The 19,135-nt window shown below is 38.3% G+C and overlaps 1 protein-coding gene across 3 annotated transcripts in view; it reads right to left on the bottom strand.

Annotated features, from left to right (window-relative positions):
• The window catches only part of Usp25 (ubiquitin specific peptidase 25), a 95,535-nt gene that overhangs the window by 28,987 nt on the left and 47,413 nt on the right, over positions 1 to 19,135 (bottom strand). For all 3 annotated transcript variants that reach the window (XM_035444374.1, XM_035444375.1, XM_027412397.1), the window contains 8 exons: positions 15,801 to 15,938; positions 14,904 to 14,980; positions 11,634 to 11,707; positions 8,561 to 8,709; positions 5,578 to 5,705; positions 5,218 to 5,313; positions 3,826 to 3,987; positions 2,950 to 3,176 (listed from right to left, as the gene is read on the bottom strand). In XM_035444374.1, the coding sequence (XP_035300265.1) occupies positions 2,950 to 3,176; positions 3,826 to 3,987; positions 5,218 to 5,313; positions 5,578 to 5,705; positions 8,561 to 8,709; positions 11,634 to 11,707; positions 14,904 to 14,980; positions 15,801 to 15,938 (1,051 nt within the window). The remainder of the gene's footprint in view (positions 1 to 2,949; positions 3,177 to 3,825; positions 3,988 to 5,217; positions 5,314 to 5,577; positions 5,706 to 8,560; positions 8,710 to 11,633; positions 11,708 to 14,903; positions 14,981 to 15,800; positions 15,939 to 19,135) is intronic.

A 19,135-nucleotide genomic window follows, 5' to 3' on the forward strand; every position in this document is an offset into this window, starting at 1 on the left:
TTGGAGCCTGTGTGAAATGAGATGTTTTTCAGCACAAAGACAAAGTTAAAAATACAAAAACTAGGACTTGTCTAGGAGATATACAGAGCCAAGAAAATCAATCCACATTCGAACATCCAGAAATCTTTCAAGGAATGTCAACACTCACTACCCCATACGTACAGACAGTGTTTGTGTACACCTAAGTGACTGAACACTAAAGTAACCAAGGGAAATAGAGTCTATTTACAGAACTTCCTTTACCCACTATTTCTAATTGGAGTAGAAAAGAATCCTATAAAACTCTTTAAAGACAGTGTGTCCCAGCTACATTATTTCATTATTTTAAAATCTGGATAATAAAAATAACTATCAATATCTTAAAATATCATGTAATTATAACATACTATTAATGGGTTGAAGAGAACCAATAAGAAGTCAGAAAAGATTACCAGAAAACATGAGTAACTTTAAACTCTGGGAAGACCTACTTTAGCCTGATAGAAAATCAAGAAATCATAAAGGAAAAACATAAACTTCCTACAAACAACTAAAACTTTCATAAACATTACAAAACAAAAAAAAAAGGGGGGGTGGCTACAGAGATGACTCAGTGGTTAAGAGCACTGGTTGTTCTTTCAGAAGACTTGGATTCAATTTGCTGCACCCACATGGCAGCTCACAACCATCAGTAACTTTAATCCTAGGGGGATCAGATGTCCACTTCTGGCCTCCAGAGGCACTGCACACAAGTGATGCATCAAAATTCATGGAAGTAGAATACCTACACACAAAAAATTTAACATGAAAGAAAACAAACCCATTGAAACAAAACAAAAACTAGCATTAAGATCAAATGACAAATTGGGAAAATAATATCTACAACATGCACTATGGCAAATAGATTAATGTCTCAAATAGAGTACACTGGTTTTTAAGAAATAAGAATTTATAAAATTGCTTAATATAAAATATAGGTAAAACAACTTTACAAGTTGTTACAAGGAATGAATAATATATACAGTACTTTCAGCATTTCTTTTTTTGGTATACATTAAACTGTCCAAAATGTCTACAAAATGAATGAGGTAAATATGACATTTTTTAAAATGTGAACATTCAATGCACTCATAATAAAGGTAAAGCCAATCAAGACATTGAAATGACATGTGATCTACTGGACTGCTCCAGAGTAAAATACACCCGTGTTTGGGGAAGTCCTGAGAGGATCAACTCACATAGAACTACTTGAAAACAGTCATGATTTTAAAACTTTTAAAAACACTCTATTTATTGAAGACTATGTGTATATGTATGCCGTATAGCATATACTATATAGCATATATAAATACATACATATATATAGTAGGCCAACACTGTTTGCAGTTAATACACGGACATTAAATCCATTATTCCTGCACGTTGGAATAGTACACAATAGCTTAAATGCCACAGCTAGTATGTAGTATCAATAAGAATTGCAGATAGAAACAAATGCCTGGAGTAATTTGGTCTGTCCTAATCCACAGTATGGATACACAAGGTCTTCTTATGGCATGAATGTTCCTCAAGTTCGTCTTTCTAAAATGACGAAGAGTGGACTCATCATCCTTTCTTCCTCTTCCAGCTGGGAAACACGTTTGTCTTCTCAAAAGTTGATCTTATTTAGTTATTTATGCTACTGTGCACTGAAGGGGCCAGTGAGACTCCTCTCCCTTGCCTGCGGTCTTTCACCTCCATGTGTCTGTTGTTGCTGAATGATAGATAATTCAAAAACTTTCATTTCTTTTTTGCCTTGATGCAGCACTTTACTGTAAAAAGCTTATTAGTGCCCACCATCTGCCATGTCCAGAAGGGACTGTCCAACACATATGACAGCATTCAATAAACTCTGTGCTTAACGAATGTTAGCACATCCTAATAGTAAAATGATTTTATATGTGTTATATGTACTATTAAAATACACTCTCCACACTAAGGCTGGCAGTACAGTCATTTTTTTTTCTATCAAAATGACTATTCTTTAGTCACACTTATCCACAGGAGTCATTTTGACTATTTACAGTAAGACAATTAGGGCTGTTTAATGTAATCTCATCATTCTAATGTAAAGTAATAGTTTCTATATTCTTTCTAGCATAAGTTAGAGTTAATAGAGTATCTTTTGAAAAGTTAAAAAATACCTATAATCTACCATGAAATAATTTTGTTAAAATTATTTTATATTTTAACAGAAATTAACTATATTTTAACAGAAAATAAAGATAACAGCTCAAAATAAAGAAAAATTTCTTTTAAGAAAGATAATTCAGCCATTCAGTATGTATGCGTTAGGCACAAACACTCCCACACATAAAATCCTTATTTTTCTTACTTTGCTGAATGCTCCCTGAATATCTTACATACTGGCACTGGGTTCATGGATGCTTTCTGAAAATCTGTTAGACCAGATTTAAAAATTAAAATTCTAAGGCTGGAAATGGGGCTCAGCATCTCTAGCATGGATAAACCTCCAGACTTAACCTCAAGTACCATTTAAAAAACAGACCAAAATGAAAATTCACTTTAAAATTTTTTATACCTAAAGACAAAGTTATCCCCCTTTTTCATCATGCAAACATCAGAAAGTAGCAAACTGGTAAGTACAAATTCGGAGGCTCTATGACATTTCACCAATGGAGTAGCTGTGAACGCCAGTTTGATATAAATTTAGAACACTAGACTGCAAATCAGACCATCTGTTATATCATTAATCAGCTAAGTAATCTGGGGAAACCCTTTCGGTCCATGTGAATATGACACTCACAGCATAATAGCAGAGAACCAGATCAGTTTCTCACATCAAATCTTTTCAGAAAAGATTGAACACAAGAACTGTTGTTTGAATATGAAATCCAGAAGTGATTTTTCCCTTCAATGTCCAACGTCATCTGAAATGATGGTAACGCACCGTCAGGGGAAGCTTCTTACCTCGTGTGTCATTTTCTATTTCTGTCCTCCAGCGATGTAAACAGTTCTCCAGCACAGACAGTTCCTCCTCGGTTATGTGCCTTGGTGCTGGATGCATGGGCAAATCTGGAGGTATCCGAGACTGAGTGAATGGTTTGTGTATCACTGTTCTCAATGACAGGGCAGAACCTGATGCAGGTGATGAGCTGGGCAGTTCTGGGGCAGGGGTTCCCTGCTGTTCTGTTGTGCTGTGTTTTTAAAGAAATATACATACTACTGATTAAACTTCCAAACTCAAGCTCTGGCGGAGACTAGGCCAAATACATAGATAGCATCAGAGTCTCTCGTAGTTTCACGAGAAAAAAATGTTAAGAACAGACCTAATATCCTGATGAGACACTTAGTGCATGAAGACTTAAGTCTCATAAAGACAAAACTGTGACTCTAAAGGTTGTCTTATTGTACTTAAATGGGAAATCTAATGCATGCTCTAATTAAAGATCTCTTGCTAATACCAACTTTCATTGACAGAAAAAGTTCTACTCTAAAAGAATTGTTTTACATATCATAAAAGATGCAAAAACTACAGACCAAAACATTGCAAAGTATAATTCTGAACAGACAAAAATTTATGAACATTCCAATCAATAACTATAGATGTCCTAAGCTAATAAAGAATAATAAGATAACTAAGTGAATCTACTTTATCAGAAGGCTTGTAAGAGTTAATCACAACACACACTGACACACACAGACACAGACACAGACACAGACACAGACACAGACACACACACACACACACACACACACACACACACACACTTTATAAAACCCTGCTTGAATGCATTACAGGATGGATACAGGCAACACAGTCCATGTTTTATGGGGAAAGATTACCTTGGTAAAGACTGTGATGGTATGGAGCCACTAGTTGAGGAACTAGCATCAATATCATCAACAGGAGAGGTGCAAACAGGTTTACTGGAGGCAAATTCCAATGCATATTGTAGAACATCTACCAGGGGGAATCTTTTGGGACCCGAACCATAGCTTAAATATCTGTTAATAAAATATACCAAAGTTTTATATATATTGTCAGCGTATTTGGTTTTCTAAGTCTTATAAAATAAGGCAGAAATGAAACTCGCTTACTTTCTAAGGGAGAAGATGAAACAGAATACACATTAAGGAAATGCACTAAATGATCTTGAAGGGAAGGACAGCAAAGCTGATCAAGATGGAAAGCCGTGAGTACGGATATACCTAAGGTGCTGTTCTAAACTGCAGATCAGTGAGAAGATGCTCTTCTAAACTGTGGATCAGCAGGAAGACACAGTGATGAATCGTCTGCAAACGCTCCCTTCTCTACTCTAGCCTTGCCTTCAAGGTAGTGACTTTAACATCATTTACCTTGTGAGCACTTTTCATACATGTATGGGAATCTTTTATGAATAAAAGTCACTGGAAATATGATAATTTGAACTCAACTTTTGTTTTGTTTTGTTTTGTTTTGTTTTTGTTTTTTCGAGACAGGGTTTCTCTGTGTAGCTTTGGAGCCTATTCTGGCACTCACTCTGGAGACCAGGCTGGCCTCGAACTCACAGAGATCTGCCTGCCTCTGCCTCCCGAGTGCTGGGATTAAAGGTGTGCACCACCAACGCCCAGCCAAACTCAACATTTTATGTTATGAATATGAAGACTAAAATCAAAGCAGAGGGTAAAGTTGGAGGTAAGCAACCTGAATTACTCAAACCGCATTTCAGCCTGTAGACTTACCTGGCTGCATGACACCCACATTCTACATTTTATGCTGTTTCCTAAGGAATCAAGCAGTACTGTGGATGTAAAAACATCTGCACATACAGCCCTCCCTTGGGTACTTGATAGCACTGGCTCCAGTCACACTCCTATAATCTTCCCTCCCTGCCCATCTTATTCCCGAGTGACACTGCTGCATGAATCTTGGGAGGCCAGGGACACTAGTGTTATCTTATTTGCCATTCCCTTCAGCACAAAGTAAATCTCATGCTCTGTGTTGGAGTCCTTTAGCTCCATGTACAGCATCAGGGTAACAAGCTGTTGATAATCACATATTTAATTTCAATTTCTAAAATAATCATCTAAAGCCTATTAAAGGTGCAACCTAGTTTCTGAAATTATTGATCAAAATTTAAATCCAGAATGATTATCTATGACTACTATTATAAGCTCCCCAAAGCATATTTAACATTAAAAATCTAGTCACAAAACACATGCTTTCCCATCACAATGTCATAGCAGTTAAAATACCTTTCTAATCTTTGTTGTAATACTGTGAGGTAATCTTTAAGTCTTTTGATCTCTTCACGTTTAATTCTTGTTATTTCTCTGTTTCTGTGCATATACCTATATCAAGGAAAAAACGAGCAATCATTAGTATTCCCAAGTATCTTGGAAATAGATATGGTGTGCAGCCTAATTATCACAACAAAAGATCAACTGAAATTTTATAAGGTATCACATGTAAAACAAGAACTATTTTAACATTCCAAAATACAGTTATATAAAAGAAAATTAACATTCCCTTGACAATTAGTGAGATAACGTATATCAGTTAAGCTGAGACTCACTGAACTGTTGCAAAATTATACCATTCTAAATAAACCATACCTGTCCAGATACAAAACTTGGGGGAATTCTAATTTGTTGTGAATTTTTTCTGGTCTTCCCAATGCCTGGTTAAATTCAAATCTTGACAGTTCAAATGTTAATACAGGTGGCAGCTCAGTAAACCAATGCTGAAAGACAACAACAACAGACACTCAGAATCTCCCTCTCTGTTTTGCCCCATGGCACTTTTATGGATAGGGTGCAATGATGGTGCTGATGTCACCATCTGACACCACTGAGGAGGGAATACAATGGTTTCCTAACAGCTAAACTTCCTTTTGAAAAATTCCACAGCATTTGCAAATCCCAACAGTGGGTCTGACAATAAGAGGACAGAGGGAAGCCTTATCTCCACAAGGCTCTTCTTCCACAATTGTTCACATTAGAAATTCCAGCCAGAAGAAAAGGAGACACCTGTTGCCATTAAGACTCAAGAGCTCTGCCTTCTTCAGTCTTATGTTGAGTGATACTGAACTCAACCAGCTTGTCAAATCCCATGACTTGACTGAAAGGGAAGAAAATACTTGTCTGGTACAAATACTCACTGTTCTCGGGAAAACATTATCTTCCTATATTATTCTTTTGTCTTCTTATTTTTACCTTGAATTTTACAACTACACATTATACTAATTCAGGAAATAGATTTGTCATCAGTGAATAAAATTATGCTTATAAGAAACATATTCAGAGTATTCAAATACAAACTAGTGTTTACAGTGTTAAATTTCTTGCTGTTATGACCCAGTTGTCATCCACACATGCGCACATGAGTCAACAAAACTTCAAAAAACTTCTTTTCGTGAAAACTTCAAGATTTACAAAAGCCTACCATTTGTTTAAAAAGATGAATGTTTATATTCACAAACCAATATAGAGATGTAAAAAAAAATAGAACAAATGCTTTTTAAGTGTTTATTTTTATAAGCCCTACAACAAGATTCTGTTGAAGGAAATGCAGCACCTACTTCACAGTGTGTCAATGCTCCCAGTGTCAGGAGAATGCCACCACACCCCCTCAGTAAGTGTGGATGAGCTTAGACCTGAACCCAAACACAGGAATAAACATCTCAGGCTTAGCAAAAAGAAGTGAACTTGAATCTAGAGCTGCTACTTTTCTCCAAGTAAAGCTACTAGAAGTCATATACTTATTTGTTGCTATTTCTCCCTCCCCAAGCACTACTGATCACTGGCTCTGCTACACTTACCTGAACTGAATATGAGTAAGGTTTTGCCCAGGTCAGATATAAGGAACATGTTTTATAAGAATCACCAAAGACCTAGTATAATAAGTATGCTATGCTAGGTTTAAAAGAGAAAAGTCCCTGGAGATTGAGTTATGGGAGGTAGTGTGCTCCGAGCTTGGAACTGAACTCAGGACCTCTGGATAAGTGGCACAAGCTCGTAACTTTTGAGCCATCTGTCCAGCCCATTCCATTTAGTTCTTTCTCATTTCTAAGGTTAGATAAAAATTAAAACATTGTCTCTGATCTCTTATAGACAAATTCCTGATTCCATAGGATAATATTCCAAACTTCATTTGTGATATTCAAACAGGCCAGCATACTTTTAGAATTGTTACTTCAAAATTTACCTCAGTCCTTTAAATATCTTTCCAACTAACTTACTACACATTTTAACTGATGAGAACCCACAGTGGCTGGGAGAAGTGAAGTGACCAAAACTGTGGAAAGCAGTCTTCTACACATTTCTGTAGTACATGAGAGGATGCTCAGAGAATATTATGTAGCATGTCTGTATTGGGAACGCATTTTCTCCAATAGCAACACAGGTTTTTTCCTACTATAAAGTGAAAAAACTTCATTATCTTTGTCTACAGTTCATGAGCTCAAGATAAAAACCAGGCATTTCCTAAATTCACTTTAAGGAATCATTAATTACATACCTAGCCCTGAACTATTAATGTTTCAAGCATAGTAACATATAAATAGAAATTTATGTAGCACAATATTTTATTTCTAAACAAACAAGACCCAAATTCTTATTAATACCAATGGACATTATCATATAATCTCCATTGGGGTTGGAAAGGGTCTCATAGGCCAGGCTGTCTTGAAATCCTATATAGACCCCAGGCTAGCCTTGAACTCATGATCTTCCTGCCTCAGCCTTTCTGGTGCTGGTATTAAAAGCATACACCCAGCCCAGCATCATTTTGTACTTCTTAAGAGCAGCTGTTCATTCGGTAACTACAGATTGTTTTTTTGAAGTCTGAGGCATTTTATATGAATTATGTTGTTTGGTTTGTGGTCATCATCCTATCCACTAAGAATGGAACAGGAAATACTACACATGAAGATCTCCATATCCTTGTACATGGAGCTTCTGTCCAGACATCAGTCAGACTGATTAGGAAGACAATGATTTGTCCTGTTTTCTACAGTAGTGCACACCTTCTCCAACAGATGGATACAGATGGATGGGTACATGGACAGTGCTAGCAGGAGAGAAACTGGTAGATGTAGAAATTAAAACAACAATGTGGAGAAACATGTCTTTGGGTGTTTCTCAGTTAGTTCTTTGATGAAAAAGGCATGGTCTTCCATTCTACCTTATGCAATAAAATAGCACTCTCAGAAGAACAGGAATGTCTGTTCTGTAGGAAATGGGGTTTGCTGTACAGAACAAGACAAATTACAGCAACATGTGTTCATGTATAACATGTACCTATGTAAAAACTGACCATTACTTCATGCTGCTGACCACTACCCTAATGGGAAAGCATCACTAAAGGGTGACAACCAGAAAATGAGAGAGAAAAATTTTAGAGAGAATCTAACATAGATTGCATATTATATATTCTGTACAAGCTTCATACATATGCCTAAACTATTGTAATTAAATGCAAACATATTTTTGAAAATTTTCTCCATCATCAGCAGCTGTGTAATTAGAACCTCAAATTTGCATTGTGCCAATCAAAAGAGAATGGGAAGGAAGAGGACAATGAAAATGCTGAACTCACCTCTTGGCCTGATTTTCCTGAGTTATCTGAATGTAAGGATTCAATCTCTCCTTCGATCATCGCAGCTTCCAGGCACTCATGCAGGTCTTTGAACCCGTTGACCTGAAGTGGATACTGACCAAACATTTCAGTATTTTCAAATTTTTTTCCTATAGGGTGGTTGGAGAAGTTAATTAATGTTCCTCAATTTGGCTTTTCAGTTTCCAAAAGTAAGTATATACATGGATGCTTTTCTGAATTTGAAAGAGCACCAATGACTGTGATCCAGAGAGTAGTCGCTGAATAAAGCTCTCCTACACACACACTTACACTGGTGTACACAATGGAGCATGTCCAGGGCTCAGCTGGCTGGCTTTAGACAGAGTACAAACAGCACACCAGGAAGGGGAGGGTTAGAGATTTCCCTATATCTCACATGGATGGACAACGGATGGTTTCTAGGAACTGAATGCCTAAGTATAGGACTACTTTATCTCTCCATTCTGGAGGAATAGAAATCACTGGTTCAGAGTGGCCAGAAGATTTCCATTTCAAGAGCTAGGAATGCAAATTTCTGAACCTCTTGCTTACTAGAGTGAGGGAAATCGTGATGAATGAGATTGCCTAGTTAACTGTAGAGAAGGAAGGGAACCTATACTAAGTCCTGAGGAACCTACCTTCATATGTTATAAGAAACACAGAGGGGGGGAGGAAGGAAGGGGGAGAGAGAGAGAGAGAGAGAGAGAGAGAGAGAGAGAGAGAGAGAAAGCACACATTTTCTAAGAGTCCACACAGGCAGAAAAAATGACAAATGAAAGTAGTATCCCAGTGGCTAGAAAAGTTTGTTTTTAAAGTAAGGGCAAGATAATAGAAGAAGAGGAAGAATTAATGCCTGATGCCTTATTAGGATTACAAGAGTTCAGAACTGAACTGGATTCGGTGGATTTGCTGATAGGTAGGAAATGAATAATCTCACAAGATCTATCCTTTCAGAGTTCTGGCACTAGCACCTAACACAGGGTTTGTTGAAATAAGAAAGGGTAGGCAGGTGAAGCCGCCTCCTCACAACAAGGGACTTAACTATGAGTAGGAAAGGATGCTTAGGTAGTCACAAAAAGAATTTTGTGATGAGAAGTTGTAGGACATGGGAATACTCTGGTGAACAACCAGGGAGCGAAAGAAGTTAAAGACTCAGAACGGGGAGTGAATGGGATAAATCAACATAAAAGAGCAAGAGACACAGAATCTAAGAACGCCAAGAATGGCCCTTCCATGTTCTGACAATGAAAAGAATCTGGAAAAGGTGGAAATGGATAGAGCTAATGAAGTCCGAAGCTCATTCACAGAGGGAAAGATTTTCTCCTACAAGAATTAAGATATGAAAATAGCCCCAAAGGAAAATGGGGGAGGCCAGTTTAGTTTTCCAGGTGACGTGACAAGTGCAGGTGCATGAGCTCACTTCTCAAGTCCTCCCTTTCCCCCGGTGTTTAGATTTCCGGCCATTTCTGAAAATTCCAGATCCCTTACAACTCCCCTGCTGTGTAAGTTTTACTCAGGGACACTCAGGTACTCAGGACACTGACAGGAAAGGTACAGAGTTTAACAAGAGTCAGGAGAGTCCAGGAGTTGGTGCCAGAGGAAGTGGGGGAAAGACAGACTTAGGTATTTGTAAGAGGGCTTGAATACCAGGAGGAAAAGCTAGTGTGAGCAGGAAAAGCAGAGAGGAGCAAAGGTCAGCCACTGGGATAAAAGCTCTCCAAGCGCCCAAGATGCTTTGCAGGGAAACACATTAATAAAGCCACAGCACACTGCCTGCAAGGAACCATGGGTAAGAACAGAGGATGAGGATGAGAAGTGAAGACATGGTAGGAAAAGGATATAAAATAATTACTTTCACTGTAACAGAGTCCACATCAGCTAGCATAATATCTGAAGCAACATCCAAATACTAAGTGTTCAGATGACCTAACAGCTACGACGAAGGAAATGCTCTGAAGGGGACTGCAGTGCCCAATCCCAGCCTGCTTAGACCTATTTCCGATTTACACACCCTACTTCAGACAAGTCAGAGAGGCAAATTAAACAACCAGATGCCACTTACCATGTAGTTCACTATGAATGATTATGTAGATTCTGAAGAAAAACTGCACTTACCTCATTGTAACCTTTTAAATGCCTAACATGCAGTTTGTATCTGCCTTATTCAAGCCATTACAGAAAGATAATTTCATAAAAGGTGTACTTTGAACAATGTGAAAAATCCCCTGTGACATTTTGGGATTGTTCTCAAAAGTTTATAGCTTGAGAATCAAATATTAAAAAAACTGATATATTTAATGAGTCTGACACCTTTTTTTTTTTTAGAAAAATCAAAACAGGAATTTAAGAGACCTAATTTTTAAGAAATATGCAGCCTGCAATGAGCAGAATCACTCTTATCCAATACTCAAAAGCAAAACACTTTCATTTCTTGAAAATATGTAAGGATATAGCAATCAGTCTAAAACACGCTGTGCCAACTTGCTAAAGTCAAACTTCACAAAGTGACCATCACACTGAGATGGTTAAGTCCAGTACAGGCAGCATATTCTGTATCTGAACTGCTTAAGGCCATACATGTTTCCAGATCCGTGGAGTTTTCTAATTAGGGACTATCTACAGATGCTTGGTTTAGCTACCGCCCCTCTCTCCCATCTCCCTCTCCCACCTCTCTGTTCCTCCAGGGCTCAGGATGGAAACCTGCACTCTACCACTGAGTTAATTCCATATCCTGGGTTGAGCATCTCTAATCTTAAAATCTAGAAAGCATCATGCCAGAAAATCATAATTTCCTAGGATCACATCAGCTCTATTTAACTCTGGAGTTCTCGGTTTCACAGAGGCCCACTCATCGGAAGGAGTATTAAGATGAAAGGAAGTTGAGTGTGAAAATGCACTTTAGTCAGGGCTGTGCTCTCTGTGCAAAGGATTAGTAGGAAGGACGAGAGCAGAGCTACTAGAAGAGTAGATCAGTCACAAACAAAGACGACCAACAAACACAAAGAGCCCATGGACAGCATCTTGACTGGTAATCAAAGTAAACAAGCAACTATACCTTCAAGCACTCCCACAGCCAGGAATCTTCCGTAGAACAGCTCTACCATAGGGTTCTTTGGCTTCTCTTCATCCCTAAAACATGTTTAAAAGATAGAAATATGCTTAAAACTTTCAGATCTATAAATGAGAAAACACAGAAATATCCATTGAAAGGAACAATATATGTCAAGATGGTAACATTCGCATGGTTATCCCATACACAACTCTGTTGTTTATTGTGTCACCTTGGACAAAGTACTTAAATTTATTCTTCAATTTCTTCACCTGTCAGCTAAAGACAATTATAGTAATTGAGATGGCAGGATGGATATGAGGGATGAATGAGTTACTGCTGGGAACCAGCTCAGAAGAGAAGCCAGATGCACTCATGGGGTACTTGCTCTTCTTACTGTCACTGTACATGTCCATCTTAGACTTTCAAGTGTGTATAATACTGGGAAGGCAAAGTGATGTTTAATCCTAATAGATTCCGAAGAATAAATAAATAAAGTCATTTCTCACATTTAGACAGAAAAATGCATGGAAATTATAGCAGCAACTGCAACCAGTAAAAAGACCAAACACCCCAGTTTCAAAGTAGAGGTTCTACAGAGCAGGCATCCTTCCCTAAGGTTAAAGATCAGACCATCATCTGCAAAAGGTCCCAAGATGCATGACATTTTGCATTTTTTGTTTGAAGGAAGCAAGGAAAATCAGCAATGTTTATACTGTTGTTTGGACTTACACGATGCACCTCTAAAAGATGCTATTTAACCCCGTCTGTATAAAAGTTTGCTGTGTTCACAACTGTATAAAGAATTTTTCATTATTTTTGTGTTTAAGTTAATAAAACCAACTTTTGAAGTTCTATTTTTAAGAGCAAGATAAGCAGGTCAGTGCTTGACACAGGTCATCACAGGGTTCTTAGACCCAGGTAAGGCTGGGTCTGACAGTAATCCCATCTCCCACGAACGTCTGTTTCAGTTTGACAACGCCATGTCTCATACATAAATGACCTATTGTTGTCTTTTACATGAGTAATTTAATTTCAATTAATGTGTCTTCAAGGTCCATCCATGTTTTGTGAAGTATCAAAATTCCCATTTATTGGAAACTCAATAATATACTTATTGTTTTGTTCACTCATTATCAATGGACATTTGCCCACTGGGTATATATATTATGCATATGGTTATGCAAATTCTGCTTCAGACCGCTTAACATTACAAAAGAAAGAAGTAGGAATGTCTGAGAAGTAAATAAGGACTTTATGTTCAACTACCTTTGGGCATTAAAAGCTAACCAAGGGCAAGAACCATGCACTTTCCTAAAAAAGAAACAAACTCTCAGGGAACAGCATCATAGAGGGATCCTCTGTTTGGAAATGCTACTACAGTCTTAGTGGACCAGCGTGCTTGCTGGTGGAGGGCATCTATTCTAACGTGAGAGTGGACAGGGGAGCAACGTAGAGGTGAAGGGCAATTGGGATATCCTAACTCAGGTTTCACTAATCTTCATTGTGAGGAAACAATCAAGATGTCATGGCAGGCAGAGAAGCTACAAAACAAGGAGGACCCTAAGAGAGACATACATGGTCCCCTGGAGAAGGGGAGAGCAAATTGGGAGCACGGAAAGAGGGGGGAGTGAGCTATGAAAATGAGAAGGGGAGAAGAGGAAGGATGTGGAGGACATGAGCAAGCAGAGTTTCAGTCAGGAAGAATAGAACATAACAAGAATGGAGATACCATAATAGAGGGAGACATTTTAGATTCATAGAGAAATTAGGCTCTAGGGAAATGTCTGGAGATCTACAAAAATGACACTAGCTGACAATCTAAGCAACAGAGGAGAGACTACCTTAAATGCCTTCCCCTGATAATGATCTTGATGACTGACTTATATGCCACCTGATAGCCCTCATCCAGCAGCTGGTGGAAGTAGAAGCAGACACCCACAACTAATCACTGAACTGAACTCGAATCCAGTTGCAGAGAAGGACGAGTGAAGAGCAAAGGGGTCCAGACCAGGCTGGTGAAACCCACAGAAACAGCTGACCTGAACAATGGGGAGTTCTTGGTCCCAGACTGATAGCTGGGAAACCAGAATGGGACTGATCCAGACCCCAGGAACATGGGTTTCAGTGAGGAAACCTCGGAAATCTGCGGGACCTCCTGTAGTAGTTCAGTACTTATCCCTAGCATAGGTGTGGACTTTGGGAGCCCATTCCACATAGAGGAATATTCCCTGAGCTAAGACAAATGGGGGTGGGCCTAGGCCCTATCCCAAAGGACTCAATAGACTCTGATGACACCCTATGGAAGGCCTCACCATCCAGGGGGAGCAGAAAAGATATGTGATAGGTAGGGTTTTAGTTGTGGGGTAGTAGGGGAGAACGGGAGAGGGAGGGAACTGGGATTGTCATGTAAAACAATCTTGTTTCTAATTCAAATTTTAAAATATGCAAAAAAAGAGGATGTCTCAGCAGGAATAACTTAGAACAACTAATGCAAAAGGCAACAAGTAAATAGACAGGTATCTTGCACTCAGACCTGTCAGGCAGTCCTTGCTCTGTATGAAGCAGAGGCTAGCAAATACTGCAATCTAACCTCAAGCCTTCTGTTTTATTTTCATTTCCGCTACTGTTATAAAATACCCCAGTCAAAGAGTAGCTTAGGGGAAGGAAAGCTTATTTTGTTTACGATTCCAAGTAACATCCCATCATCTCAAGGTAGTCACAAAAAATGAAACAAACATCAGGGAACAGTCGACATAGGAGACTGAGCAAACTCCAAGGGAAAGAGAGAGCCTCTTTGTAAACAGCAGGTGAATGGCACCTGAGAACCAACTCCCAGTGCTGACCCTCCTGGTCCCCCCCCCCCACACACACACACACACACATGAAACTGTCAGGGCTCTGTGCTATAACCAATTGGCAGAGAATGAGCGGCATGAATATGGAGGGGACCTGCTCAATCTGTCCTCAGGAAAGGACTTAAGATGAAGTAAGGTCTTTCGAAATTCATGCCTTTCTTCCTCTTGAAAAGCTGAATCCTGGAAAATCACATGGCCTAAGATTAGAGCCTTTAGGAATCTCCTATCAGATCTGATAGTAGAAACTGACTGCTACCCGCAATGTGATGCCACAACTGCCAGTCAGCTTTGTAGAGCACAGATAACACTCGGTTCCCCACAGCCTCTCTGGCTGGCATGTCTGTCCTGCACCTTAGAGAACAAACTCACTGTCACTCATCGACTTTAAAGCCCATCACTGAACATCACAGTGACTTACGTTTCCTCTTCAGCTTTCATCTGAAAGGCGTCTTCTAACCAATCTAGTAACTTGTGTGTGAACTCACTCACATCTTGCTGTGGAAAGAAAATAGGTTGGGTGGTTGGTATTTGATCCTACTAATAAAGATGCTAGATACTGCAAAATAAAACTTATAGCCAGTTATTACTCACAAAAGTATCACGTGAATAGTGAATATGTCCCATAAAATGGGATGAATTTTCATAATTTAAACATGACAAAAAAAATCGGTAGTTTTAAAAGTATTATAATCACAAGATTTCATTTTAGGAAACACACAAACACACTCATAATGTAACAAATGAATTTGTAAAAAAAAAAAAAAAAAAAGTTACTTCTGTTAGTATTCAGGCATCATAGTGGCTTGTCCTGGGGTTCTGACAGGATATGCCCTCAGCTGCAGCCACTACCTGTGCACATTCACTGTTTCCTTTTAAAAGGGTCCTGCCCACCTCCCATTTCTCTCTCTTTCTCTTTCTACTTCTCTGCCTGTCTCTCTATTCCTCAAAATTCCAGGCATACCACATCCTTACATAGTACACACACACACACACACACACACACACACTCACCTGTGCATGAGATTAAACTCCCATACACATACATTTTTTAAATTATATGAATATTCTTAATTATGTTAATTGCTTTTCCTTAACAACTCCCATCATTCTATAAATTACAACTTCATTTACCTTAATACCTCCAATTTGGTTACTTTTTGCTTAGATAAGTTTTCCAAATAATACAATAATGATTTCAATACTTTCAATTTACTATTAATAAAGTTTAGAAATGCCGTCCAAATCATGTGAAAAAGTGTCATAAAGATCTATAAGATTATATTCAAACAGTCAATTAGAAGGGACAGGAGGCTACCTGCTGTGAGTCATTTGATTTGAAGGCATCCTTCAGAATCTCAACTGCTCTAGATGGATCAACATATTTCCTCTTGGTGCCAACAAGAAGTGCAAAGAGATACCTCAGTTCCCGCATAAAAGGCAAATTCCGATGCTCCTACAGAGAGAAGAAAAACAATACAAATAAAAACAGCGTCCCTGGATGATGTGGTAGACTTTGGGGAGCCCCTTTTGAGGGCCTTACCCTGCCTGGGGAGTGGAGGGGGGATGGCTAGGGGCAGGTGGGATGTTGGGGGGGAGGGGAGGGAGAGGGAGAAGAGATTGACATCTGAAGCAAGCTTGTTCGTAATTTGAACGAATAAGATAAAAAAATAAATAAAAAAATAAAAAATCCCTAATGAAATCATCAAACTATTCACTGGTCAACAGAAACTTCGACAGGAACCAGAAAGTAACTGACATATATTAGGACAAATCTGGCACTCTGTCACACTGAAAAAAAAAAGTGTCAGCTACAAAACTCAAAGGAGTTAAGAACTACAGCAGAGGACGTTAGGCTAGCCTCACAATTTCTGCATAAATATCTCATATTCATAGCTAATTATGTCACCACCCAGCCAAGAATATCCACCTCATTTAAGTCTGCTCATTATACCCTTCCCATTCATCAGGGTGCAGCTGCTGCTGACAAGGGCGACAAGAAGAGCCAGCAGTGTTCAGTGAGAGCTGGGCACACGCCAGGCACCATCTGAGAGCTCTACTCCAAACACCCATTTAAGCCGAGGACCCTCCTCATCCAGTAGTGCTTTAGACCCCTCCAAGTGGACAGCGCCTCCAAACTCAACATCCACTGGAAGGATGCTTTTGAATATGGACCACCAGCTGTCACTTCTCCTACAATGACCCTAATTATTTAACTGATCTCTGGGCCTAGTAAATGACCTAATAAACACTAGCACCTACTTATATATACTACTTTATACTGTATTAATAAAATTATTTCATACATTCATTTTGTAAATTATAAGATTCAGAATAAATTCATTGTAATTATTGTGATTTTTCAAGTTAAATGTTTAGTAAGTATAATGTTAGCACAATCATTAATCAGATCAAGCTCTTAATTTTATTCTCACTAGAATTACACATTTCTTAAAGATTTCAGTATTGCTTCTGTTTTTTGCTACACAAAGCAGTTGTTCAATTCTTACTGGTTGATTATATCAATCCTTCTGGGGGAAAAATATTTTAGTCACTAGTTACTTTAAATCAAAAAACATTTAAAAATAATGAACTGTATGTAACTTAGTGAAATGCTTTAGGGCAGTAAATTGGAAAAAGAGTTCTTAATAGTCTTTGCAACAACAATTTAATTAGTAAATAATTTAAAGACACTATTTAAATATGGAAAGGTTTTTAATTTTCCTGATTCTCATTACTGTAGCAGTATCAATATACATAATTCTATATAACTGATGTTCAGAGTAATATAATCTACATAAAAATCATTGTTTTCTCAATGCACGAAAAAGGGAACTTCAAGAAACAGGAAGGAATTCAAAGCCTTATCATTTAATCACTAAGCTAAAGACACCATTGGAGCAGTCACACATAAAGTATTCTAAAACAAAATTTCTAAGCCATAAAGAACTCCAAATAACACTTGCTAAAATGTTTCATTAACAGTAATACGATTAAAGGCAAAACACATATATGAAAACTTAATCCACTTTCCCCATCTTTAACTCGTTCTCCAACAACCCAATATAAGTTAGTTTTAAAAGTGTAAATATTAATTTTAATCAACACAACAATTTCCCCAAGTACCCTGTTTCCTGACATCCACTTCCTCATTATCACTCAGCCCATGACAAATGAGGACATCCCTTATCAAATAGAAGGATGAAACAAATGGTGTGTTGTTTTGTTGTTGTTGTTGTTGTTTTTGCTACTGTTATTGTTGTTTGGGGGGTGGGTATTTCAAGACAGGGTTTCTCTGCATAGCTCTGGCTGTCCTGGAACTCTGCCCCTCTGTAGCTCTGTGGACCAGGCTGGCCTCAAATTCAAGAGATCCACCTGCCTCTGCCTCCTGAGTTCTGGAATTAAAGGGGTGCACCACACTGCCCGGAAAAACACTTTTTTTTTTAATTAAGAGAAATTCTGACAAGATAATTTGGAAAGTAAAATACTATGAAATACTATCTGCCTCAGCCAAAACCTGCAGCTAGAAAATCTGACTATCCAAAGATACACCATTATACAATAAAGCAGAGCAACTACTCCATTTGACTAAATCACAAAAATATTGGTACACACTAAAACTACTTGAATACTATCTTTATAAACAGGCTTGTTGTGGTATAAATAATGCACAGTATGCACACCATTAAGAAATACAGTTTCCCAAACTCCATATATGAATTATCATCATCAAGGTAAGGAAACTACTTATTTACCACCCCCCAAAATGTGGTGACTCCCTAGTCAGCTCAGCTAAAAGCAATCATGTTGCATTTTCTGGACATGTATACAAATGGAATCATCCTCTTATTTAAAATGTACACAATATTTGTGGGAAGCTTTATTTGGTTAGAAAGATATTCTTAGCAGTGCACACAAATGGTGTTTCTGTCATATGATTAAACCAATCTGAGGTGTAATCTGTGTATTAACACATTGGCTTTCAAGTTCAGTGTAGCAGTAAAGCATGTCATGAGGTCAATGTAAATTCACTAGTAGAAGAAACGGCAAATGCTATATTTACACCTTTAAGACAGAAAATATCTTTCATTATCTCAAGTGGATTTAGCATAAACCAATGACTGACAATTACCCATAATTGCAACACCGGTTTTAAAGGCATCACGCACAGTGTTCCCTCTGTTACCATGCCATAATAAAGCCCTTCATTTATCAATCCATATGCAAATTTCCATAATATTCTTCTGAATAACACTCTTTCAAAGAATGGAAATGGTAACTCTCACTGCAAGAATTAACTTCTCTAGCATGTGCTCAGTGCACACTCCTCTTGGATTCGCTAATTACACACTCCTCATTACAGGGTTCTCTAGGATGCACTCATGACAAACTTCAATAACACATATGTGCTCACTACACACTCCTCTAGTATGAGATCATTACACACTCTGCTAGCATGCACTCATTACACACTCCAAGCATGCACTCGTTACACACTCTGCTAGCATGCACTCATTACACACTCCAAGCATGCACTCGTTACACACTCTGCTAGCATGCACTCATTACACACTCCAAGCATGCACTCATTACACACTCTGCCCTAGCATGCACTCATTACACACTCCTAGCATGCACTCATTACACACTCCA

The sequence above is a fragment of the Cricetulus griseus genome, chromosome 4 (assembly GCF_003668045.3).
Source record: "Cricetulus griseus strain 17A/GY chromosome 4, alternate assembly CriGri-PICRH-1.0, whole genome shotgun sequence".
NCBI classification, from domain to species: domain Eukaryota; kingdom Metazoa; phylum Chordata; class Mammalia; order Rodentia; family Cricetidae; genus Cricetulus; species Cricetulus griseus.